We start from the raw sequence: 26,232 nt of genomic DNA, 5'->3' as shown, positions 1-26,232 counted from the left end.
GCGGCGCCGGGCAGGGCCGGGGGGGCGCGGGGCTGCCCGACAGGGGCTGGGTGTGCGTGGGCGCGTCCCGCCGGGGCGGCTCCGGGCAGCGCCGGGACCGCCCGGTGCCTCTGGTGCCCGCAGCGGCTCGGCGCAGGGATACGAGCGGGCGGCGGCGCTGGCGCGCGCGGGCAGGGCGGGAGGGGGGCACCGCGGGGCCGGCGGGGAGCGGCACCCGGAGCGGCACCGGGAGCAGGAGGGAGCCGGCACCGCGCCGCGGGTGAGCGCCGGGAGGGGGTCGGGAGGCTTCTGGCTGCGTCCCTAGGGGGTGTCCGGAGAGGAACCGGGCTGCGGCAGCGGTGGAAGCAGCACCGTGCCGCCGGGGATAGCGGCGTGAGGCCGGTTAGAGCACCGCCGCTGGCTCGGAGGCGGGTGGCGAAGCCGCGTTTTGGGCTGTAAATAAACTTCAGAAATGCACGCGGTTACTGCTTGGCGACGGGGAAGCGGGGCGCCGGGAAGCATGCTGAAAGCAAGCCAGAAGCGCTCCTCGGCGCTGTCCTTACGGTGCGTGGCACGCTGCTCGCGGTGCAGAGACGCTGGGCTTTAATCCTATGCGTTTTCGTAGGAGCTACTTCCAAATTCATAACACTTGGTACCGCACCATGCATAGGCTGTGTCGAGGATCGGTCCCGCTTCGTGGCACACACAGGGGTTCGCCCAGCGGAGGAGCGCTGTCCCTGCTGTCACACACGCAGCTCGCTGGGCAAGCCCCGTGCCAGCTGCCCGCGTTGTGCCTGTGGCTGTGCGAGCCTGCCAGGTACCCCGGCACCGCTCTGACACCTCACCCAGCGCTGCCCTCCTGCAGGGCTCCTTCCAGGCGCTACCCGTTTGCTCCTTTATTCGCTGATGGGTCATGGGGTGAGAAACGTTGTGGTGCGGTCAGATTCAGGTTTAACACAGTGCTTGGGACCCTGATCCTTTTGTAATGACGGGTGCTTCCCCCTCCTCCTTGGGGAAGACGACGAGGCAGGTTTGTTCCCCTTACTGTGTTATCAGCTTACTGAGAGCCGAGGAGACACAACTGCTTTTGAGACCCAACCTTCAACAGGACTTCTGTGAAACTGTGCTGCGGGTTTAAGAACTGGCAGCGACGGAGAGCAGCAGACAAATAGTTACAGCTACGGTCACATAGCCTCGGCTTGCTTCAAAGTCAGCTTTACTTGAAAGCCAAGTCTGAGGATGTCCCAGTAGATGAGAGGAAGGTAACGTGCCAGGTTTAGGTGAGGAGGGGTGACTGCTTACCTGAAAGTAGCTTTAAATCACTTATGGAATGAAATACTGTATGCGTGGTCCTGCCTCTTTGCAAAGGCTCCGGTGGATAACAAGTAGTTACCGCATACGTAAAAGCGGTATTACTAAGTTTATGTGAGCACGTGATGACTGCTCTTGCCACCGTTTGTAAGCGTTGTTTGCTCCAAACATGTGGTGTCCTCAGCTTCCGTGCACAGTTTCAGCGAATGCTCGTGTTGGATAGTTCCCAGGTGCCTGTGCAGGGAAGCACACATAAATGGCACTTAATTCACGTGGCATGTACACAAAGTTCTTCTGCTGTACTTCAGAAAATGTCTTGAACAGCATTTTAAAAAAAGGGTAACGTTGTTTTACATATTTATGAGAATAAATCATTGCTTGGGTGAGTAATTTTGACGTTCTCGTGTAGGTAAGACTTCTTATGTTTGAAGATGCCGCTCTTCGGGAAAATAATTGTAATTAAACGGAATGGGACCGATGGGATTCACTTTCCGCTCACTGCAAGTTCTTGTTTATTCGGAAGGTGAGAACATGTTGAGTACTCAGATGCATTGAAATAATATTAGTGATATTTCCTGCAGACAGAATCTTTTTAATACTTACTTGCAAGAAACAAATATTTGTATTTGTCACTAGTGTTCAGGGCAGGGAAGGTGCTATCGGACTAACATTACTTGAGCTGAACTTACTATTTGTCATTGCTTTTTGTCTTTTCCTTGCTAAAAGTTCTTTTTTTCCCCAAAGTTTCTGGCCAAGAGAAATTTAGCAAAGAGATCTGATAAAGCTATGAAATTGCAAGTAATCTACACATGACGTATATACAATAAGCAAGTGGTGGTACTCTTACCAGGGGGCAGGTCCTAGAGAACCAACCAGTGCAGAAGGGAGTGTGGTTTGCATTCAACTGTGATCATGTCAGTGCTTTTTGCAATATTTTTTTTGTTTCTCCAAGACCTCAGTAATGGAATGCATGAGCTAGTATCAAGAATTGATAAGTAAAATGTTTTTACTTCTCTTGAACTGGGTTTGCTCAGCACTTTTTTGATTGATATCTTAACTAATTATCCAGTCCTGAATCAGATTCCATAGTGCCAGTCTACTGGAAGCACTGCAGTGTCAATAATACTCTTCTTTGGCTTCAGCAGAGCTGCTCAGACAGATGAGAATTAGTTTTACAGACATGAATTTCTGTCATCTGCATCGGTGAGAGGTGCGAGGTGCTTCTGTGGACAGTATGCCTGGTATGACGGCTGTTACATTTGCTGCCTAAGACCCACAAAATGTAATGTGTCAAAATTACTAGAGATTAATTAAAATATATATATATATATATATAACATATACATATATGTACATGTGTCTTTTTAGGCTTGTCATGAACTGATTTTTCAGAATTAGGTTATTTTACCTTTTTTCCAGTATGGATTCTCTGGCGTTATGGAAGCATAAGCTCCTGTTATTTTTTGTCACAGTTGAAAGCCTTAGGTGGTTCATTTCTTCCCATTCGTTGCCTAATGTGTCCTGCGTTTTTTTTTCCAGACTTAATTGTCTTCAGGATCTCAACTCTTTTATCCAATTAAGGTGAATGAGTTCAACACTCCCTGGTGGGTTAGGCAGGGCAAGCCTGCATTCTAACCATTTTGGCCACTAATGGTAATCTGCGGCTTCACACTTGAGCCAGTCCTGTAATAATTGGTTTTACTGGCAGATGAAAAGGCTGCTTCTTAGCCAGCCGTGCCGTACCGAGACCCTATTTTTTTGATCTCTATATTGTTAGCATTAGGACAGATTTTGGAAGGAGTGTATTTTGCTGATAACGTGACTTAGAATCTAAGCTTTAGACTCCAAGTTTCTCTCTCTGATTTGTTTCTTTTTCTATCCTTTTTACTGCTGTGCTGTTTTTTCCACCACTTTTCATCACTGAAATTAGCACCAAGTATAGCATTCCCCCTGTTTCTTACCTGGAGCACTTAGTGACTAGTCTCTTGCTTAGGTCTGTTGGCGTATATTAAATGTACGTGTCCAGAGAAAAGTGGTGGAACTTAAACTGCTCATCGCATTCACTTCTTTTTGGTGGAGAAAAGGTTTCCCCTGTGGTAGTAATAACGTTCTGGCTTTTTCCTAGTGTTCCAAACTCTGTTAGTGCAATAGACATCACGTTAAGTATTTCACTAAATGTATTTTCTTATCCCTTTGTTTTTCAGTGTTCTTGTCTGTGTTAACAAGTAGGGTGGTTGTGGTTCTATTTTTTTTTAATTAAACACAGTTACCGTTATAAATGTTGCAGCTACTCAACTATGACAGGTGTTGTTCTGCAGTCCATAGAACAGGCAAAGCCTCTAGCGTGCGGCTTCTTAGTTTTCTTCTATCACTTGTGGTGATTGGAGATAACACGGACCCTAACCTCAGCATTTCTGTTATCAAATTTAAGAAAGTATCGTGCTGTTGTACAAATTATTAGCTGAAATTTGGGAAGTCAGCGAATTCTACAGCAGTCAGATTTTTCTGTCTTTTGTCTTTTGCGTGTCTTGAAACTCAAATTATATTTTCACCCGTAGGAGAACAGAATGTGACATCCGCATCCAGTTGCCTCAGGTCTCGAAAGAACATTGTAAAATTGAAGTAAATGAAAACGAGGAGGTAAGATATGCATATTTTAATGACATTTGTATTTCATGGTTGCACGTCATCAGACTACTGAAATTTTTGTTTCCTTTCTAGGCAATCTTGACAAATTTAAGTACAGTAAATCCTACGCAGCTGAACGGTAGCTGTTTTCAGCAACCTGTACCTCTGAAGCACGGAGATGTGTTAACTATTATTGATCGTTCTTTCAGGTAAGTGCCAGTGACAGAGACAAACTGTCTCTGACACAGACAATGCCTTGATCCTAGAACGTGTTCTGCAGCCAAACAGTGCGGAGAACTCTGTGGACACAGTCTCTACGTGCCGGATGAAGATACAGGAGATAGCAGTAGATGAATGGGAAAACCTAAAATGTCATTTTACCATTTTCAGAAAGATAATTTAGTTTATTTTGTATCTCTTTACAATGTGTTATAGAGCTTCTCTAGAAGGCAAGACGGCTTAAAGATTTTTTTTATTACTTTTATATATTATATTAAGCTAAATCAATAAAGATAGAATTGTCTGGAGAGATCACTTTGATTTTGTTTCAAGGACAAACATATTTCTAGGAGAAAAGAATATTTTTATGTAGTTAAAGTATTTTAAAGCAATATGTTTGTGTTGCTGGGAGTGGGACAACTCTCTGTAGGTCATTTATCTTAATAACGGGAATTTAGTTATCAGCTATTTAACCAAAAAATGCTTATTTTTACTTTTTAAAATATTTTATCCAGGTTTGAATATCCTCTCCAATCAACTCCAAGGAAGAGGCGTTCCAGATCTCTAAAAGATGAAACGCGGCAGGTAATTTTGTGGTGATAGGCTTATTTATTGCCAAGTACATTGGTATCAGTATTGATAAGGTATTCTATTTTCCATTTTCAGTGTGGGTTTTGTCTGCTTTTTTTTTTTAATGAATACTTTTTCAGTTGTAGGCCAGCTTTCTGTTTGAAAACACAAATGAACTCCTTTAGATAATTTTTTTAGAACTCAATATATTATTTTTAGAGTTACCAGTTTCTGTTAATAGATCTGTTACTAGTCTATTAAGATTATAGGTAACCTATTAAAAACTAATCCTTAGCTTTTTTGAGGAGATGACAGGATGCAGGAAACAAAGTATTAACATTGGATATACTTGTACTGTTAAATGGGGTTGTTTGCCCTAGAGCCTGAGCGTTTTTTTACTCCAAAAGTATGTTGTTTTATGTGCTAGTAAACTAATGTATTGTTGGAATTTATAAATATCAAACTAAGTCTACCTTTTAATAATTTATTTGCATTTGTTTCTTTTTTCATTCCCAACAATATTTTATCCCTCCAAGGGGATGTTGTTACATAGTGAGTACTTTGGCTATTGAAGTTTTTTGTATGTTATGTTTCTCTTATTTAAATAAAATTCTTCTGCTAAGTCTGGTAAAAAAGTGAGCTTAGAATGTGCTTGTACATGTTCATGTGCTACAGCTGCTTTTAGAGCTAATGATGAGAAAAGAAAACTTGAGCTCTTGCTATGTAGAGTATCGGTTAGTGTTCTTAACTGGTGAAATACTCTGCTTTAATTTGAGTGCTTTTAAACCTGTTCAGTATGCAATGCTTACACATTTATGAATTTAGTGTTTTTCAATGTTCAGTAGAAAGCTAAATAAATATTTGTTGCTCTGCTGTAATGTTGTACAAATTTACAGGTTCTTCATGTTCAGCAGGTGGCAGAAGTGGAGTTATTACATAAGCAAACTTCAGGATCTAAAAGATCTTCAGGTTGGTACCTGTATTAGAAGGGGGTTGCATTCATCTTCCTCCTTAATTTTATGTTAATTGTTAGCATCTGGAGGAAAAACAAGGTTGAAAAGAGCAAAAGAAATATATTAAGATTTTTCAAACTGAGCACAGCACGCTTTCCTATGTCAGTGCACTACTGCATTGTACTTAAATGCTGTGATTTACCTAAGCAAAGTCCTGCCAGGGGAAAACATGTAGTTGCATCCTGAGAAATGGGCAGTAACACTTGGACTGGAATCGGCAAAAACATGTTTATATTGTAAACTGAATCTGCACAAATCATTTAAATCAAAGGTTATACCTAAGAAAGGAGTTCGGTACACTAGTTGTGCAAATGCAATGCAAATGTCAGTTGAAACTGATAGGTGAAACTTAATGCTTATTACATTTTACTTTTCAGCAGCAAAAAGTTAGAACATCACAAATACACTTTTGTGATAAAAATACATGAACAGATTGCTTTTGAGCAAATATTAGATCATCTTGAGCGAGTATTTTTGATCTAAGATATTCTTTTCTAATCAGTGTTTGAAACAGGTATTGCTTTGGAGTTACCTAGAGTTAATTTTGCTGATTGAAATCATAGTTTGCAATATGAGTAAGACAGAAGACAGGCTGAGGGAGTTGGGGTTGTTCAGCCTGGAGAAGAGAAGGCTCTGAGGAGACCTTATAGCAGCCTTCCAGTGCCTAAAGGGGCCTACGGAAAAGCTGGGGAGGGACTCTTTGTCAGGGGGTGTAGTGATAGGACAATGGGTAATGGCTTTAAACTAACAGGGTGGTTTTATCTCAGATTATTAGGGAGCTTCAGGCTGCCGTGAGGCCTCCCCTCGGCCTGCTCTGCTCTGAACATACCAAGGGACCTCAGCTGCTCCTCATACACCTTTCCCTCTAGGCCCTTCACCATCTTTATAGCCCTCCTTTGGACACTAATAGTTTTATGTGCTTATGCTCTGGTGCCTAAAGCCGCACACATTGCTCGAGGCGAGGCCACAGCAGGCCGAGCAGAGCGGGACATCCCTTTTCCCTCAGCCGGCCGGCAGTGCTGGGCCTGAGGTACCCCAGGGCACGGCTGGCCCTTTGGGCTGCCAGGGCGTGCTGCTGGCTCGTGTTCAACTTGCTGTTGACCAGAACCCCCAGGCCCCTTTCTGTGGGGCTGCTCTCCAGCCTCTTGTCCCCCAGTCTGTACATACAGCCAGGCCTGCCCTGTCACGAGTGCAGAATCTGGTGCTTGCTCCTGTTAAACTTCACGTGGTTGGACATTGCCCAGCCCTTTCATTTGGCAAAATCCTTCTGCGAGGGCTCTCTGCCCTTGAGGGAGTCAACAGCTCCTCCTAATTTAGTGTCATATGCAAACTTAGTATACCTTTAAGTCCTGCGTCCAAGTCATTAAGGAGAACACTGAAGAGAACTGACCCTAAAATGGAGCCCTGTGGAACCTCGCTATTGACTGGCCACCAGCCTGAGTTAATCCCATTTACTCTAAACCTCCGAGCCTGACCCATCAGCCAATTGTGCACCCCTTGTATTGCGTACTTGTCTAGCTGTATGCTGGATGCATTGTCCAGGATACTGTGAGAAACAGTATTGAAAGCTTTGCTGAAATCCAAAAGGATCATGTTTAAAGATCTCCTTCCTAACCGCCCCCCAATCTCCTTCTCCAAAAGTTGATCAGCATGCTTTCTCCTTGTATGTTAGTCTCTACATCTTTACGTGTATTTCCCGTTGCATCTAAGAGAAGTCAACATGTCAGCATTTGTTTTAGCAGATGTTCATGCTGGTATATGGCAGCGTTGAGACTGTGGATGTATAGATGTTCACAAGGGCTCAGCTTGTGGCTTAGAAAGGCAACTTCTTGGATGAACCCTACTAGCTGACTACTCTGTGCATGGAAGATGTGAAGCGAAGCATGTTACTTCAGGCTTCCTGCATGAGTGCAGTCACTTGCGTTGTCTCATCTGGGAAGTGCTAGCTCTGCTTTATTGTCTTGCTTTGCCCTAGAGAAGCATTGATACAGTTAGAACAAAACAGCACATGTGTAAATGCAAGACAGAAAACTGATTGAATTGTGGTGAGCCGATCTGAATGATTGTTTAATTCTATGTTTACAGATTTGTCTTGTGGCAGCCGTGAAAGATATGTATATAAGCCACTGAAGAAAAACAGCAGCATGAAATACAAATTGCCTTATCTGAATATGGGATAAGGTCCAGATTGCAACTTAAAATTCATTAAGCATTTCAATACTAATGTTTTTATTAGGAGAGAATTGTTATTGTAAACAGAGCTTTGTTTACAGTCCTATATCCTGGAGCCTGGTTGCTAGTCTTAGTAGAGGAAAGGAGGGAATTCTCATCTGTATTTAAGGAACTTTACTTGAGTTTCTGCATTTTCTACCTAACTTTGTTTTTGCTTTGCTTATGCTGTAGATCATTCTGAGTGCAAAGAACAAAATGCTGATGAAAATAAACAAAGTACAGAGGAAAATATGTCCAAAGCCTTACCAGTTAAGCTACAAACACCCAAATCTTCATATAAGACAAAACAATCCATTAAAAAGGAAAATGAAATGTCTCCGTTTAGTAGACTGTATGAAACACTGAAACATGAGATTAAAGTGAAAAAAACTCTGCAAGAAGGAAATGTACCTGAAAAAGCTGAAACAGAAGGTGGTAAGGGTGCTCTGCAAGAACCAAGTGCTCGACTTGCATCAAGTTGTGATCTTGTAAGCCCGGCTAAAGAAAAAGAAATAGGCATAAGTGAAAATAATGAAGAATATAAGATGAAACAAGAAGTAATTAGTTCAGAATTTAATCAAATCTCAACAGTAGGAAGTGCTACCAAGAAATGTTTTACCAGAAGTCCGCAAACTTCTGTTTCAAAGGAGATGACAAAAGGTACTGGTAAGAGAAGTAACTTGCAAGATCATAAGGAAGTAAGTACACCACGTAAATCTAAAGGCACTGAAGTTACAGCCAAAACACCCAAACCCAATAAGGAGAATGACAGCAATGCAGCACGTTCGCTGCAGCCATGCTCCATAGAGCGCTTGGGTTATGTGGAAAAGGTGAAAATCTACAACTCTGCAATAACAGCAGAGAAAATAGCACAAACAACAAACATGACAAATGTTTCTGAAGTAGGTAAACAAGTGTCTACACCAACCCCCAGAAGGAAGAGTCCTCGATCTTGTTTCACGTCACCTACCAAAGAAGCTACTGGGGTGGATTCTGTAAATATTGGTACTCCAACAACTCGAGGAGGTGTGTCGTTGGAACGTAAGTCTTTTTCAGAAATTTCAGCTGAAATTCAAAGGGAAGATACAGTGTGCAGAAATGATAGCCTCCAACAACTGCCATTGGCAGAAAATAAATGCTTAAAACAGAGACGAAATAGTAAACAACATACACCAAGAAAATCAGCGAGAGTAGAAGTGCTGAAAGAAATCTGTGATCAGACAAATGTAGACTCAAAAAAGAGAGATTCTGAGTCTCCTGCTTCTAATTCCAAGAGTCCCAGAAGAAATGTCAGACAAAGTAAAGAATTTGTAAACAAAAGTGTCCATTCAGAGACACCAACTTCAGGAGAGTTAAAATCAGAACTGGCATCTCCTGCTAGTGAGAAATCTGGCTCTGGAAGAAAAAGGGGTAGGCAAAGGACCTCTGAACTGCTGCGAACTGAGAAAGCATCGGAGACAAATGCAGTTAAAGAACACCACAATAAGACTGTAGACAGTCAGGACAGTGGAACTCAACAAGATCTGGCCACCAATGGGTGTAATCAGAAATCAGATCTGGAAAATGCCAGTGTTCCAAGACCTCATAGATTCTCGTCAAGAAGAAGGTCTTCTGGAAGTGCTAATGTACTGGAAGGCAATGAGGCTGTTTCAGAAATGAGTGTTTCTGGCCTGTTGGCTGAAGAAGAATCAGGTAAATAGTTTTAATTTCATTCCTTGTTGGTACTGAATTGGAGAAAATCTCTTAGTTTTCCTGAGAATTTTTCCTGAGAATTTTTCCTGAGAATTTTTCCATCTAAATGTATAATTAATTGCTGACACATCGGTTCTGTAACATTTATCATGTTTTTATATATATGACCCTAAAAATACCCAATAATTTTTATAAAAGTTTACCTAATTGAATATAAACGAGTTATTTTCTAATATGTTTCCAACTTTAAAATGTCCAAGTAAGCACTGTTTTCTATTCTGGTTAAAATGGTGACTTCCTGGATTCTTTGATTTGTGTGGATATATTCAATTATTGCTTTTTTTTTTTTTAAGGCAAGACAAAAATAGCATCTCAGAAGAGGAAGAGCGGTGATCTGTTACCTCAGCCTTTAGGAAAGAGAAAAAGAGTGTCTTTTGGTGGTCATCTAAGTCCAGAACTCTTTGACAAAAGTTTGCCTCCCAACTCGCCCCTTAAAAGAGGTGCGATCCCTGCAAGACTGAGCTTACCATTTGGAGACACCCCACGTGCAGTGCTGAAAAAGGCTCAGGGACTGAAGCACTTTGCAGTCCAGGTAAATAAATGCTAAGGCTAATCAAGTTGTTAAGCTAAGTAAATTCAAAGATTTCTAAAAATGAATTCAAAATGAATAATGAAGATGTATATTAGGAAGTGGACACATTAATTGGGAATTAAAATGGTATTTTTTAATCACCATTTTAAAACCTTTTCCTTCAAAGGAGGGTATGCAGCTTATTGTTTGTCTACCTGTCTTTATCCAGTGGGTGTGCTTTTTTTTCACCGCATGTTTTTGCTTGTTCTCATGCATGTTTAGGAGCATATTTCTGTGTGCTTGTGCTTAACAGCAGAATCTACTGGCACCAGTTAATCATAAATAGCAGAAAACAGACGCAATCTAGAAGAGTGGTTTGTTGCCAGACTATGCAAGCTATGGCCATGTGGCTTGGCCAGAAGTCTGAAAACATTCAGCTGCTGATTTAAACTAGTGAAAGCCTGTAGTGCACTTTATGTGAATAAGACTGTTTTGAATAAACTAGAGTAACAAAGTTAACTTGTTCAATTGGATTTGCACGTGCCTTTTGAGGCTTTTGAAATTTAAAAATTGTTGCCAATTTGTTTTTTTCTTAGAGAGTAACATCCAAGGCTTTTTCAACTGATCTGGTGATATTTTATACTATTGAATTTACTTTTCAGAGATAGAGAAGAATATGTAGTTCAGCTTTGCACAGTATTTTTTTTCTCTTTTTCTACCAGGAACTTTCTGTACGTTTGCAAAAAGAAAAAATGTCACCAGAAAATTTGCCAGCCCAGACGCCCCCAGCTGCCTCTTCCCCTGACTCTGGAAAAGCAACACCGGAGCTTACTACAAGCTCTCCAGCACCTTACACAAAAGGACGTTTCTCTGTTTCGCTCATCACAACACCATCGCCAATTGCAGAAGAGCAGAACGGTGTTGAAAAAGATATGAATACAGAGGAGAAGAGTGGTGACCAAGTGCAAACACCTACATCTAATCATGTTAGCCAAGATGATAACGCCTTAATGGCAACACCTAACAAGTTAACAAAAAGTTCACAACGTAGTTCGAAGAAGACTCCCATGAAGAGGAGGAGTGGTGCTGTAGCAGTTATCAATGCAAAAAGAAGAAGCGGTGCCTCTACTGCCAATTTACTAGGTTTGTTTCAGCAGTTAATTTTAATATGAATTCTACTGCTTTAAAAAACAGCTACGAAACTGAAATAGTCCTGTTATTAGTTTTATACAGAGACCACCAAATGATTGGCATATATTCTGATGGTTTGGGGATTTTTTTGAACCATCTGAGAATTGCAAAATTTTACATTTTCACACTTATAAATCCAATTGCTAAAGCAATATATAACATGGTATTTAGAACATAAATCTTAGTACTCAGAAATTGAAAAATGGTAGAATTAAGGTTCTGTTTGTTAGGTTAATTGCAGTATTGATCCTCCAAGTCCCTCAATTTGGAGTAGTATTGAACTGAAATTGTATCAATTATATAATTTTTGTTGGTGAAAACATGCACTTTATCTGTATTCAGCTTAGTTTCCTTATGCCTTTTTCCCTAAACAGTTCACACACTGTCATTTGTAGACTGCATTGCCTGTAACTGTTGAGTATATGGCAGACATCATGGATGATAGCCATTGAGCCACAAATATTTTAATTGTTGAACATTCAACTTTGAATATTGGTCAAAATAGTTTTGATAACATTGGAAAAATTGAGAGGGGCTCTGGTTCTTGAAAATTTAATCTTTGTGAAGACACTTAAAGACAAGATGTCTTTAATTTATGAAAACAGATTATATTAATTTGACTCTTTCAAAGTCAAATTTAAAGTTTCCTATCAATATCAACATTCATCTGGCAATTTTTATTATTCTTTACTGTCTTTATTTTTTTGTAGTATCATTTTAAAGTTCTGAATAACATACTGCATGCAGTGTCCCAGTGATAGTCCCATTATATGGTGAGATAAAATCACAGGCCTTCCTGGTTAATCCTGGATATGTTTCACTTAAAAAACATTTTTTGCTGTTAAACCTTACATTCTGTCAAGGAAGAGTTCAGGGATAATAAAGTGCAGGACCGAAAGGCTTATGGCAAATTTGTATTGAGGAAAATATTTCATAGAATCACAGAATATCCCGAGTTGGAAGGAAACCACAATGATGATCAAGTTTAACTGTTGGGTCCTCAAATGACCACCCAGAAAATCAGACCATGTGTCTGAGAGCACTGTCCAAACGCTTCTTGAACTCCCAACAGAGAGTGAGGACAGAATGAGGTCAGCACTCGGTTCCAGAATCTGTGATGTATGATGCTGCGTGGCGCTTTTTGTTGTGGAAACGTACTGGGTGCTCAGACACTCGTTCAACTTCAGCTTGAAACTGCGTTTTCGCATAGCTCTTGAGCATAGTTTGATATTGCTGTTATCAAACAATATAACTTCTATTTCTGACTGCATCAAATCCTTTGGAATCATAAATAGCTGTGAATTCCTGTTTACACAGCTGAGAATTAAGGTTATTGTGCCTGTTTTGCTTTGTAGTTGCGAAATCTTGGGCAGAAGTGGTAAAACTAGGTGTTGCAAGACCACAGGCAAAGGCTGTTAAAAAACGTACCCAAAAAGGAAGACCGGCGAAGAAGATAACAGAGTCACCAAAGGTATTCTTTTTACTGCTTTTTAAGGTTTAAGGGTTTGCTAAACCACGAAACAGCTTGTTGGTGTCTTGCTGCAGAAACTGGAAGCTTATGAGATTTTGGCAAGGTGTTAAATGGGTATTGATGTCTTTCTCACAGTGTGTAAATCTACTTGAATTTACTGTAATGTATTAATTCAAAGCACCTTAAGAAAGTATCTAAATAACAGAATGTGTCGGGTGGATGGAGTAAGTATTTGTTCCTTGTCTACAGTTCAAGCTGTACTACTGTTTAAAAGGGTTTCTATTTCGGTTTAACCACTTTACGTGGTGATGAGGTTGGTGGCTGGATGATTGTGAAGGTCTCTTCCAACCTAAAGGATTCTATGAAGGTGGAAAGGAGTAAGACTGAAGCACTCCCAGGATAATCCCTGAGCATTTCTGAAAGCGAAGAAAACTTGTCTCAGGTGCTCATTGAGCATGGTCACTCAAATCTTAAATGAATATATGAGCTGCATTTCACAACGAATCAGCCCTTTAAAGTATCTGCAATTTAGCCACTTCTGTATGCCCAGCAGTCTGTATTAGCTAAACATGACCAATAAATTTGTGGAATCTCTTGAGTGATTCTGGTTAGGTTTTAAATAAAAGGGATCTTTGTGTCCTAATTTTTATTTTTTTCCTTTATAGACTCCAGAAAGAAAAATAAAAGGTCACTTTAGCACAGGTCATGCAGAGTCTCCCGCTACAATAGTTGTAGGTAGAGCTTACTCTACCACCATTAGAACGGCTGGGCAGGTCCCTAAAGTGGTGAAAAATCCGATCTTGAAACAAAACTTGAATATGGATGAAAGCTTCACAGGTAAGCTGTGAGATTTTAAAACCTGTTACTGGTTCTGCCAACTGGGTAGTTCTTTTTCTCAAAATATGTGCTCATTTTTTCTGAATATAATTTATAGGACTGGGTGAGATGTTTAAAACTCCAGAAAATATGAGTGGAAAAAGATCACCTTCAAGCCCTGTTCATAACAGTGATTTTACACCAACGTGCACTGCAGTGGACGTTTCTGAACTGCATACTCCTGAAGAATCTGGTATGGTTGTTAGTTGGAAAGAAATATTCAAGTATACTTAGGGGTAGCTGTGTCTGCAATTTAGTGGCAGTGTGTAGCCTAATGGTAGGCAGACTTGGTGTGGAGATGAAGCATCTTGGAACCGTTGATATTTTTTATCATGTATTGGAAGGCATTTTTCTAGTAGTTCCAGTTAATTTTTTGGTAGGTGTTATTTTTTTATTCGTTCAGTTTTATATCGAACTTCTAAATGCTGAAGTATTGTTTCAGGCAAATCTTGTGTTGAAGCATGGCAATTCTTTAATCAGTTGTTGGGGATACATCGAGATTCAGTGACAAAATCTTATGGCAGGGAGTGGTTATGTTGTATAATTTTGCAGGCAAAGATTCTACTTAAGAAAAAAGTGTCAGATTAGGAAGATTTGTATTAAGATGATACTTAGCTTTTTTTCCGTCTTTTGCGTATGACTTTGCATTTCAGTCGTGTTCCTGAATAACTCACAATTCTTTCAATTCTCTTTTACTAAGAATTTAGCAAAAGTGAACATCTAGTGAATCACCAACAAAAATCAAGAATAAATTATCCAATATTCGTAGTAGTAATACTAATGATTTTTATCAGATTAAATACAAAATCATCAAGGTTTTTTATGCTTAATTTTTTAAATGTATGCTGTGCCTTGTAGGAGCTAATTGCCTTCTTGCTAATTATCAAACCAATTGCTGAAACATGTTTTTGGATTTTAGCTTGTAGAACGCTTTGGCTGGTTGAATCCATTTTTTACTTAGTTATACAGCAATTAGAATGTTTGGATTTTCTGCTTAGTTTGTTTGCCAAGTTATATAAACCTACTGTTTATTTCAGGAGAGATGATGGTGTCACCATTAAATACTCCAGATGCTTCAGAACAGAAACTTGATTGTCAAGACATCTCATACCTTCTGGGAGAGAAGGAATCTCCAAAGTCTGTGTTTGAAATAATATCCACCAAAACTCCTGAAGGAAGACAAGCTGTGCTGGAAGAAGATCTTGATGTGGATAGTGTATCAATAATTGCAGAGAAACAAGCATCTCAGGTGAAATTGGCAAGTAAAAGGAAAACTCCAGATCAGAAGTTGGAGTCAGTTGAGGTTGTGTCAGGCATCAAGCAGCTATTAAGGACCCCAAAGAAAAAGCCAGAACCTGCAGAGGTCCTGTCAGGCATCAAGCGGCTTATGGAGACCCCAAAGCAGAAACCAGAGCCTGCAGAGGCCCAGTCAGGCATCAAGCGGCGTATGAAGACCCCGAAGCAGAAACCAGAGCTAGCTGAGGTCCTGTCGGGCATCAAGCAGCTTATGAAGACCCCGAAGCAGAAACCAGAGCCTGCAGAGGCCCTGTCAGGCATCAAGCGGCGTTTGAAGACCCCAAAGCAGAAACCAGAGCTAGCTGAGGTCCTGTCGGGCATCAAGCAGCTTATGAAGACCCCGAAGCAGAAACCAGAGCCTGCAGAAGCCCTGTCAGGCATCAAGCGGCGTATGAAGACCCCGAAGCAGAAACCAGAGCTAGCTGAGGTCCTGTCGGGCATCAAGCGGCTTATGAAGACCCCGAAGCAGACACCAGAGCCTGCAGAGGCCCTGTCAGGCATCAAGCAGCTCGTGGAGACCCCAAAGCAGAAACCAGAGCTAGCTGAGGTCCTGTCGGGCATCAAGCAGCTCATGGAGACCCTGAAGCAGTCACCAGAGCCTGCAGAGGCCCAGTCAGGCATCAAGCAGCTCATGGAGACCCCAAAGCAGAAACCAGAGCTAGCTGAGGTCCTGTCATGCATCAAGCGGCTTATGGAGACCCCGAAGCAGTCACCAGAGCCTGCAGAGGCCCAGTCAGGCATCAAGCAGCTCGTGGAGACCCCAAAGCAGAAACCAGAGCTAGCTGAGGTCCTGTCGGGCATCAAGCGGCTTATGGAGACCCCGAAGCAGACACCAGAGCCTGCAGAGGCCCAGTCAGGCATCAAGCAGCTCGTGGAGACCCCAAAGCAGAAACCAGAGCTAGCTGAGGTCCTGTCGGGCATCAAGCGGCTTATGGAGACCCCGAAGCAGACACCAGAGCCTGCAGAGGCCCTGTCAGGCATCAAGCAGCTCGTGGAGACCCCAAAGCAGAAACCAGAGCTAGCTGAGGTCCTGTCATGCATCAAGCGGCTTATGGAGACCCCGAAGCAGACACCAGAGCCTGCAGAGGCCCTGTCAGGCATCAAGCAGCTCGTGGAGACCCCAAAGCAGAAACCAGAGCTAGCTGAGGTCCTGTCATGCATCAAGCAGCTTATGGAGACCCCGAAGCAGACACCAGAGCCTGCAGAGGCCCTGTCAGGCATCAAGCAGCTCGTGGAGACCCCAAAGCAGAAACCAGAGCTAGCTGAGGTCCTGTCATGCATCAAGCGGCTTATGGAGACCCCGAAGCAGACACCAGAGCCTGCAGAGGCCCTGTCAGGCATCAAGCAGCTCGTGGAGACCCCAAAGCAGAAACCAGAGCTAGCTGAGGTCCTGTCGGGCATCAAGCAGCTCATGGAGACCCTGAAGCAGACACCAGAGCCTGCAGAGGCCCTCTCAGGCATCAAGCAGCTCATGGAGACCCCGAAGCAGAAACCAGAGCCTGCAGAGGCTCTGTCAGGCATCAAACAGCTAACGGAGACCCCAAAGCAGAAACCAGAGCCTGTAGAGGTCCTGTCGGGAATCAAGCAGCTCATGGAGACCCCAGAAGAAAAGCTGGAGCCAGCTGAGGTCCTACCAGGCATCAAGCAGGTCGTGGAGACCCCACAGCAAAAGTTGGAACCTATTACAGATGAAAACACCGTACAAAAATTGCTGAAGACTCCAGTACAAAAAAAGGAGGTAGTAGAAGATGTGACAGGAGTTAATTTAATCCCCAAAAATCCAAAATTGGAACATCAACCAGTAGAAGACATGGTTGGGGTCAGCCGTATTTTCAAAACTCCGAAGGAAAAAGTTGAACCCATAGAAGATATGTTTGGAATTAGTAGATTAGTGCAGACTCCAAGAGAGAAATATCATCCAGTTGATGACTTTGTGGGTCTGAAGAGGCTTATGGCAGAACCCAGACAGAAAAATTCTGATTCTGAACTGGATTATGCTGGAGTTAAGGAAATGTTTGGTGAGGAAACAAAGGTAAAATATTTTCTTTATCTTTTGGGAAGAGTTTATTCAAGCTTGGAACCTGTGGTTGAAATGACCTCTTAGACCATCTAATAAGACATGTTATATTTCATTGTATTTTCATTAAAATATCTCATGCACAAGACCTCTGGCTGACAAATGCCTTCTAGAAGAGCACCTGATGTTTATTTGAAAACAGTAAAGCTGGCAACCTGTGTTTTCCTTGGTAGCTTTGTCCAGGTGAATGGGTAAAAACTAGAAGATGCAGCGTATTACAAATTTGAAGGAGCACTTTTTTTCTAGTCATTTGTTTCTGTTATGTTTAAAGCACCCTTAAATTACTTACAAACTATAATGGAGTTTTTTCTCTGCCTTCCTTTTCATAAGTAGGGCATATGCATGTTTTTGTTTTTGTACAGCTTCTTCATAGCCTGTAGATTAAATTCAAAAGTCTCTTTTCTTTAAACATCCAAGAGCACTGAGCTTTTGCCAAAATTTTGTGTTACCCTGTAGTCACTTGGTTGCTCTTTGTGCCCATAAGGCTTTCATTCACTGCTTGCTGAATGGACACCGATTCTACAGAGATAACTAACTCTGTTTGCTTGCGTTAGTATGTACTTTGCTTGAAGGAACCCTATCTAAATGGTTACTGAGGCTGCTCTGGGTTACCTTTTTGACCTTACAATTCACACCTTCATCACTCTTGTCATTTGTGTATTTTATTAGCATTGATTTTTGTTGGCTCCCAGATCCATAGATTAAAATGAGTATTGTTGGTCTGTGTAGAACTACAATAAAACACTTCAAAACATTCAAATGACTTAGATTCAATAACCCTCCTTTTGAGATCTTATTAGACAATTTTCAGCTCATTTCCTGAATGCTTTTTAAAACTCTCATAAAGTACTAATAAAACACTCATAAAGTACTTGGCAAAACTCTTTTCAGCTGTTTCACTCTCAATTTTGTATTAGTTAACTACTATTTCTTGTCCTGTCAGACACACAGAAATGTATTGATTATTGCTTATTTCCTTAGGTCAGGTCAGAAAATGTTATGGATCCTAAGCAAGAAGATGCTGTGCCTCCTTGTGCTAATGACAGTCGTGACTATGGTAGATACAAATACTTTTATTTTAACTAGAGTAATAATGAATACACAGGACTATATGTGTTGTTAGGAAGTTTCAAGATGTGTTCCAAAAATTCCAAATTATATAGTATGCAAAGAGCAAATATCTCACAGAATTTGAGCAGTAATCTGTAACGAACACCAGTGTTGACATTCTATCGGTGCTTAAGAAATGGGGTAGTATTTTGCTGGTGTAGTAATGGTGACATCTCCAAACATATCAGTGTAAAAAATAATAATAATAATAAAAAAAAAAATTAAAAAGATGCTAAGGTACCCACTTAAAATCACCTTTATTTGCAAAGACTTTCAAAACATATCTTTAAAGCTGAGTGCTACCTGTCAAAACAACTTTTGTGTACTAAACTGGGTTTTATTCTAGGAGTCAGTTAAAATCCCTATTATTTTTTTAAAATTAAATGATTTGTTTGAGCAAGACTGCCTTACTAGGAAAATCAAAACTCAGAGATACTTTGATCAGGCATAGTAATGTATAACTTTTGATTGTGCTCTTTTCTATATAAAAACTTTGTAGGGGGGAATAAAACTGTTTTAGAAGACCCAGGAAATACTTCACAAGGTAAAGATTCTCAACAGGATTTGTCAACTAGTGAAGACCACTCTACCCAGAGACTAACAAGGGGCAGATCAAGGAAGATTGCACATCCAACTTCAATAAAGCAGTGTGAAAAGGATTTAAATTTAAAAGAACTGCAAGGTCTGGAGAAAAAGAGCATCCAAGAAGAGATGGGAGAGATCAGTACTTCAACTTCAATAGCTAAAAATAGAGGAAGAAGAAAGAGAACAAATCCTTGCATGGAAGAAGAAATTGTTTCAAAGCATCCTGATGAGAAAACAGTTGAAACTGTTTCACTTGTGGAAACGCAAGTTGATACTCAAAGACCAAGAAGAGGCAAAACTAAAGAACCAAAGGAGTTAAAACATCCTAGTGAGGATCTTGAGTCTTGTGAAAAAGATTCTTCAGTGCTACAAAAAGATCCTGCAAATAGGAAACAGACTTTGCAGGAGTATGACATCAATGACACATCTGTAACCGAAGATGATCAAAGCAGAAAGACAGAAATCGTATCTAGTAGCAGTCAGGATGAAAATTATCAACTGCAAACAGATTTTAAAAAATCTGAAAACACATCTGACAAAGGTAGTGTAGAAGACAGGGAAGAAATTCCTCTATTGCATCAGAAGAGGTCTAGAAGAATGAAAAAAATAGAAAACACAGAAGCACTGCTTCCACCTAAAAGAGGAAGAAGAGCTAGGAATGAACAGGCTGAACAAGCTTCTTCAGAGGAGCTTCATGGGACAACAAGGAAACTTCGTAAAGACCAATCAGCAAAATTACTACAAGGTGATGAGTGGACTTCTGAGACTGCCCCCACAGAAGAATCTGAAAACAGAACTAAACTTGAAGTAAAGATAACAGAAAAAAGAGGTAAGTCTTCAAGAAATGCTAGAAAACACCCAACGGAAGTAAAAGCAGACGTTTGCGGGATGGCACTTGAAAATACACAGAATGTTCAGAAAGCAAAGGAAACTTCAAACGAAACTGTTACCGAAACACAATCACCCACCAAAAATGAGAGGAAAGTATCTCTGGGAGATGAAGCAGAAAATGCTCAGGAAAATACAACAAAGTCATCTCTAAGATTAAAGTCAGAATCACCTTCTGGAGAGACGGATAAAATGCCAATTACTGTTCTGAACTTGGAAGCAAACAAAAGCTCAGTACAAGAAGCAAACAGAACTAGAAGCAGGAGAGGGAGAAAAGACTCTTCAGAGAAAAAGGCTGATGAATTTGCCCAGGATGTAAAAAGCCTAGATCTTATGCCCAAATGTAGGTCAGAAACAGGGGAATCTTCTCCCAAAGAGTCTTCAGCCTCTAGTTGTGTCAAGCAGTCACACCAAGTAATGAAAGACCAGAACAACACAGCTGACCCATCAGTAACTACTCTAAACAGCGACAGCGTTGCTCAGAGCCGTCAAAAACGGACAAGAAATGAGCAGGAAGCAAATGAACCAAAGCAAACTGAAATCCTGCAAGAGAATCAAACACAAAATAACAGAACTACACATAGAAGAGTTAGAGGTAGAAAAGTTAATTTTAAACTTGAAGAAGCCAGTTCTGAAGCTCTAGGAGAAGAAAGGAATTTACCTGGGAATGAGGAAGGAATGACTTGCAAACGTGATCAACATGAGGCTTCAGAAAATCCTGTACAAGTAAGGAGGAGCAAAAGAAGGCGCATTGATTCCATTCCACAAGCAACTTGTTCTACCTTTACGAAAAAGGAAACCTTAATTAAAGATCATAGTAAAGATGAGACTTGTGCAAAAGATCAAGATCCAGCTTTGGAAGCTATTCCCTCTTCAACAGAAGAAGTTCCACTGAGAGGACGAACAAGGCGAGGGGTTGCTGTAGCATCACAAACAGTGAGTTCTATTTCTATCAGAAAAAAACGTGGGTTGCTAGAAGGTGATGATAAAAAGATGACTGTGAAAGAAGATCAAAGTCCAGCATTGGGAAATAACGCTTTGCAGGCAAAAGCAAATGCATCAGCAAGGGATGAAAGAAAAGAGATTGATCTAGCAGCAGAGGCAAAAAGTTCAGCTTCTCTCCGGAGAAAACGTGGCTTGTCAGAAACTGATGATAAAGAGGAGAGTACTAATGAAGAACAAAACATGCTTTTGGAATCAGTGTCCTGTGCAAAAGAAAAGCCATTAGGAAGGGGCAGAAGGAAAGAAACTCCTCCAGTGTCACACACAACTAATTCCATTTCTCTTAGAAGAAAACGTGGTTTGCCAGCAGATAATGGTAGAGAAGAGGCTCCTAAAGATCAAAATGTTCCAGAAGATGAACCGAAAAGAGGCAGAAGGAATGAAGCTGCCATCTTGTTAGAAGCTACAAGTTCTACTTCTGCTCAGGGAAAACGTAACTTATCAAAAGAAAGTAGCAGAAAGAATAATCGTAGGGAAGCTAAAAAAATGATTTCTGAAAAACCCTCTTCTGAAGAAAAAATCGATCTTTCAAAAGGGTACTCAGGGAAAAAGATTAGTATCACTTCACTGGCTGATAGTTCTAGTTCACTTCAGGGTTTGCCAGAAGATGGTGAGAATGAAACTCCTGAAGAGCAACAGGGTATACTTTTGGAAGTAACCCAGTCAGCAAAAGAAAATCCATCGAAAGCAGGCAGAAGGAAAATAGTTCCTTCCAAATCTGAAGAAACTAGTTCAACTTTTCTCAGGGAAAAGCCTGTCTTGCCTGAAGACAGAGCTCAAAAGGGAGTTCTTGAAGAAGGTGAAGGTACAGCTCTGGAAAATAATTCATCCCAGGAAACACATAGGCAACTGAGAAATAAAAGGAAAAATGTACAATTCAAATCAGAGGCAGCTACTTCTACTTCTCTTCACGATAATGGCAGCTTGCCTGAAAATGGCAACATTTTGGAAACTCAGTGTTTGATATCCACTGGTTCTGAAGAAAATAATCAGTCTGGAAAAGGAAAAGAGGTTAACCCTACCCAGCAGACAACTTCCACTTCTCGCAGAAGAAAATGTCTGTTTCCAGCAGATGACTTACCACCCAAAAAATTAAAATCAGGTGAGAAAAAAAAATTGTTTTCTATTTTCTACATATAGCTAAGCTGGAATTTTGTACATGTTATTACTGTTGGCTGCCATAGTCTAATGTAAATAGAGAGTAGATCTTTAATGTAGCAAAGAGACTTAAGTAAAGAAGGGGCTAGGTTATCCTATACAAACAAGATGTTTCTCCAAAGTAGAGTGGATTGATTTTATGGCATCTGACAGATGTATTCCTCTTCTGGTGAGTTATTCAAATGTCCTCATGTTCTTCTGTAACTTACAGGTTAAATACAGCAATTAACTAACTTACAGGTGGTGATGAACATAGCACGATAATTAAATTTGTAGCACCCATTGTTCGTGCTTGTTTTCTCCTAAATACCATCTAAGCTCCTGCTCTTGTATGTCTAGGTTTTGGGTAGCTTGTACTAGTCATCAGTGCTGTAATGAAGTTGGTGCTAGAAGGGCTTGAAGCTGTATTTGAGCTCAGAAAGACAGCAAAAGTTCCACGTGTCTCCCACTTTTCCCTTTTTTCGATTTTGCTTTCCCCAAGCCAATAGAACTCTAGGTTCAGACACTTGAAATATTCCCTGAACCTTTCAGCTGGATGTGATATAATTTTGAAGATACCATGTTGTAATTAGAAATTATCAAATAAAAATATACAAATGGAAATAGTGAATCTTTACAGATACACGTTGAGGAATTTTCTGGCAGGTTATGTGCATTAATCCTAAATTTGATCATGCTCTCCGTTGCATTTCTTTTCGTCTCTTTTTCAGTTACATGTGCTTATCCAAATGTACCACGTACATCTATTTTGCCAGGTTCCCCTCTTGGTTTACTGACTTCACACTTTTTTTTGCTAGTTTTCACTTCTTGACACTACTATACTATATGCACTTCCCAGAGGATTGGTATGTTTTGGTGCTTTTCTACCGGTCTGGATAGTTTCTTTTTGGGGGAGGTCATCTTTCCCCACATGGATTTTATTGTATATTGGTGGTGCTTGGGCTTGGGTCAATGCTCATCTCTTGGAGCAGCTTCACTGATCTGTGCCATCTAGATTCTTCCATAGGTGTCCAGTGTGTTTGTTACAACTAAAAGCCTGACTTTGCAGTTCCAGCAGGACAATGAAATAGTTGCTGTGCATTCATTTTTGCTGATTTCTTTCCTTCAAAGTTAGATATGTTTTAGTTTTACGTATCGGTAGAAGGAATTTTAGCTAAAACAATAGCTAATTGGTTTTGGTGCTCTCATTAATGTTAACCTACTTTCAGAAATAGCTGGAAGTCCTTGGGGATCTATTTTAAAGGATATTGGATGTGCAGAAGCGTGGGTTTTGTAACTGGTTTGTTGAACTCATAGATGTAGTCTTTGGAACGTAGTCATTAGGGACATCTCCCTTCAAAAACAATGTAACTGAAGATTGACTTTTTATAAAATGCTTGATTTATGATATAAATTTAATAATATTTCTGTCTACAAATAGAGAACAATGAAAACAGATCGCCAAAAAAAGGAAAAAGAAACAAAACTGAAGAAAAACTTGAAGGCGACGTGAAGACAACTCAGACTGCTGGAGGGACGAACAGGACAACAAGATCAAGCACTAGAGCAAGTGCAAGAACGAGAAAGTAGACTTAACAGTTGAGGAACCAGTTTTTAGAATGATTCAGTAATTGAAATAGGAATTTTTAATGTGAATTGACCTTGCACTCAGATTTTAAGTTCAGATTTTGTAAAGCAATCGCTGATGATATTATCTAAGTACCTTTCTTAATGTGTTTACAGATATGACGATGCATATTTTAGTAGATACGTGTATTGGTTCCTAAGCCATGCGATGCTTGTGCAGAATGGCAAGCAGAAAAATAAATCTTTTATACTTGTATTTATCCCCTTTTTTATGGTAATGAGTACAGTAGTCAGGAAGCCACGTTACTTTACTGCCAGTTTAATTGTAAGCTATTTTCTGCTTAAATTTTATGCGCTTAAGTCTTATTTTTCCATTAAAGTTCTGTAAATATTCTTTTAAAAACTATAGATTTATTAGCAGAACTACTATGAATGAAATTGCTATTTTTAAAAAAAAATCATTTTACTGAGTATAGATTTGTAAGCCATTAAATTTCTAAACAATTTGGGACTTCTGTGTTTTGTGTTCTTAGGAATAATTAAGGATGTAATTATTACTGTCCTCTTACAACCATATTTAAAAGATTAATTTTTTTTTAGCCACATGCCATAATTTTTGGAAGTGTACTGTGGGTGCCTCTGAAATTCAGGCAATTCTCTTGTAAACATGGCCATGCTGTGCAGTGCTTATAAATGGAAGGGAGCAGTGAGCGCATGAGGTTGTGATGTGGCCCTTTTCAGAGCTGCAGCTGATGTGGAGTACTGAATGTGGCTTGGAGAATATTTTCCAGAGGTCAGCAGCGTCTGTGGCCCGTGGATAATGTTGGTGTGCACACATCTCAAAGGGCGGTAGCTTTCTGCGACTCTATTAAATGCAAAAAGAAAGAAAACTCAGCTCAGGTATCTAACTGCATTTTTAAGACCACAGTTAAGAACCTGCATTTTTATATGAGGAGTTACAGATTTTTGTGGAAGGACAGAGAGTTTATGTTCTGACATTCTTCTTAGGACTTCTTTTGGGGATGACAAATGGCCCTTTGGGCAAGTTCTGATTTGTGAAATCTGTTTCTTCAAGTATTACCACAAGAGGAGTGAGGGGTTGCTTCCACCAGTTTAGGTTTCAGCCTCTGAAATGAGAGGAGCATCTTCACCCAAAATGTTTATTCTTGTCTGTGGTGCAGGAGTTATGATCATCCCAAACTCCAGGTGATGTTGCTGAGACAAGAAGCATGAAGCTACAACTGAAGCAGTAGGTCTAGACTAGTGATCCTGGAGTTTTTCAGAATTTTACCAGTTTTACTGGATCTGTACGAAGTCCTTGCATGTTGAACAACTTCTCCAGTTTCCTTGCACTCTACTAATTTTCTCATGCTTTGTTTATGGCTCTAGGTCTACTTAACTGCAAAACAGAGACTTCACAAAGCCATCTTCATGAACCTAATCCTGTATCAGCCCCTGCTGGCCGCTACTTAGAAGTATCCCTGTTGGTTGGTTGGTTTGTTTGGTTTGGTTGTTTTCCAGAGAAACCCGGTGATAGCCACCAACAGATTCACAAGAGAAACAGGACAAAGTAGCTTGGCATTTGTAACCCCTTGAAGTTGATGTGCATTGGCTCAATTTGTCAGAACCCCATTACCACTATCATGTACATTATGAGGCTTAAAAAAACCCAACCCCTAAGTATTGCAGACACTGTTACAGTTTATGCCATGCTGTTATTTCAAAGTTATGCTAAAAGGAATATTTTGTTAGCATCATATCATAGCTTGCCCTGTTTTTCCTAGTATTTGGCCTGCTATTTAGGGAAAACAGCGTAGTTGTCTACTAGCTGGAGTTTTTTTTGCAGAAGATAACCAGATCTCAGCAGAGGAGAAGAAGAGCTGTTAGTACCCAGTAATGAATGACAACACTGAAGTGCAATGCTGAACGTAGCACCAAGGTAAATGGGTTGGAGGGAGCTGCTGTGCTAGGTTTACAGAAATGCCAATGTTTTAATCTGCGTGTCTGGAGTTGCAGAGGATGTTTGGAGCACCCTCAGTTTTCTCGGTGTTCTCCACCTGAAGACATCACGTGCGTTTGTGGTGTCCTGCCCACCACTTGATCCATCTCAGTGAACACTTGGGCCGAGCACCTCACATTTCCACACAACCGCTGCTTAGTTTCCACCTTTGTTTCACTGAGCCACAAGCAGTTTTTCCTACTACCTGCCCTGGTTGCAAGGTTACAACAAGCTCTCCTAATTCAGCTCGGTAGCTTTCCCTATGAAACATGGGTAGAAAGGAAATAACAGTAGTGCTTTAACCTCTAGAATCTCTTGATGTAAGTACCCTTCCAGGTGAGCTCCTCCAGTTTTCTGTGCTCCCATCTGTAAATCTTGTGTTCTCGCAGTTATGTAAGAGAAGCAAGTATCTCTAAGTTGCTTTCTCTCTGTCATCTTTTCAGTTTTCAGTATCATTCTATAGTTATTTAAGGCAGTAATTTCTAACAATAAATCGAAGTCCTAAGGCAGACCCCCCAATTTTTTATTTTTTTTTCAGAATAAGAGGAAACAGGGCTGAACTCTTGCTCTGTGAGCAAATGCTTCACTTTAATTGCATAACACACAGCCTTAATGATAAGGCATCAAACCATCTTCCCTAATTTAGCTAGTACGTGTTCAATGATGAGGAGGCTTCCATACCAGAGGAGATGTAAGCCTTGAGCACAGGCACTGAGTTATGTGGGTGGAGGGAGAATACTAGCGAAATTTCCATTGCTGCAGTGAAGGAGCTTTGTTTTTCACTTGTTAGCTGCAATTAGGATATGAGGGCATATTGGC

The 26,232-nt window shown here is 40.7% G+C and overlaps 1 protein-coding gene across 9 annotated transcripts; it reads left to right on the top strand.

Annotated features, from left to right (window-relative positions):
- The first annotated feature begins 134 nt into the window (after positions 1 to 134).
- On the top strand, positions 135 to 23,925 carry MKI67 (marker of proliferation Ki-67). Of its 9 annotated transcripts, none has more exons than XM_048057643.2 (18): positions 135 to 259; positions 1,036 to 1,241; positions 1,700 to 1,813; positions 2,830 to 2,871; positions 3,849 to 3,930; positions 4,012 to 4,127; positions 4,653 to 4,722; positions 5,622 to 5,676; positions 8,124 to 9,623; positions 9,977 to 10,215; positions 10,917 to 11,337; positions 12,741 to 12,856; positions 13,522 to 13,693; positions 13,791 to 13,925; positions 14,770 to 17,060; positions 18,087 to 18,162; positions 18,715 to 21,792; positions 23,269 to 23,925. In XM_048057643.2, the coding sequence occupies exons 3-18, from the start codon at positions 1,722 to 1,724 to the stop codon at positions 23,415 to 23,417; spliced, it is 8,634 nt and encodes a 2,877-aa protein (XP_047913600.2). In that variant the 5' UTR covers positions 135 to 259; positions 1,036 to 1,241; positions 1,700 to 1,721; the 3' UTR covers positions 23,418 to 23,925. The 9 variants fall into 9 exon arrangements, with proteins under 9 accessions (XP_047913600.2, XP_047913591.2, XP_066856237.1 ...); XM_048057634.2 differs by having other exon boundaries at positions 5,619 to 5,676; XM_067000136.1 differs by having other exon boundaries at positions 5,604 to 5,676.
- The last annotated feature ends 2,307 nt before the right edge of the window (positions 23,926 to 26,232 follow it).

The sequence above is a fragment of the Anser cygnoides genome, chromosome 7, assembly GCF_040182565.1.
Source record: "Anser cygnoides isolate HZ-2024a breed goose chromosome 7, Taihu_goose_T2T_genome, whole genome shotgun sequence".
NCBI lineage: Eukaryota > Metazoa > Chordata > Aves > Anseriformes > Anatidae > Anser > Anser cygnoides.
The sequence above is the reverse complement of the archived record's forward strand: the minus strand, read 5'-3'. Positions and strand labels throughout refer to the sequence as shown.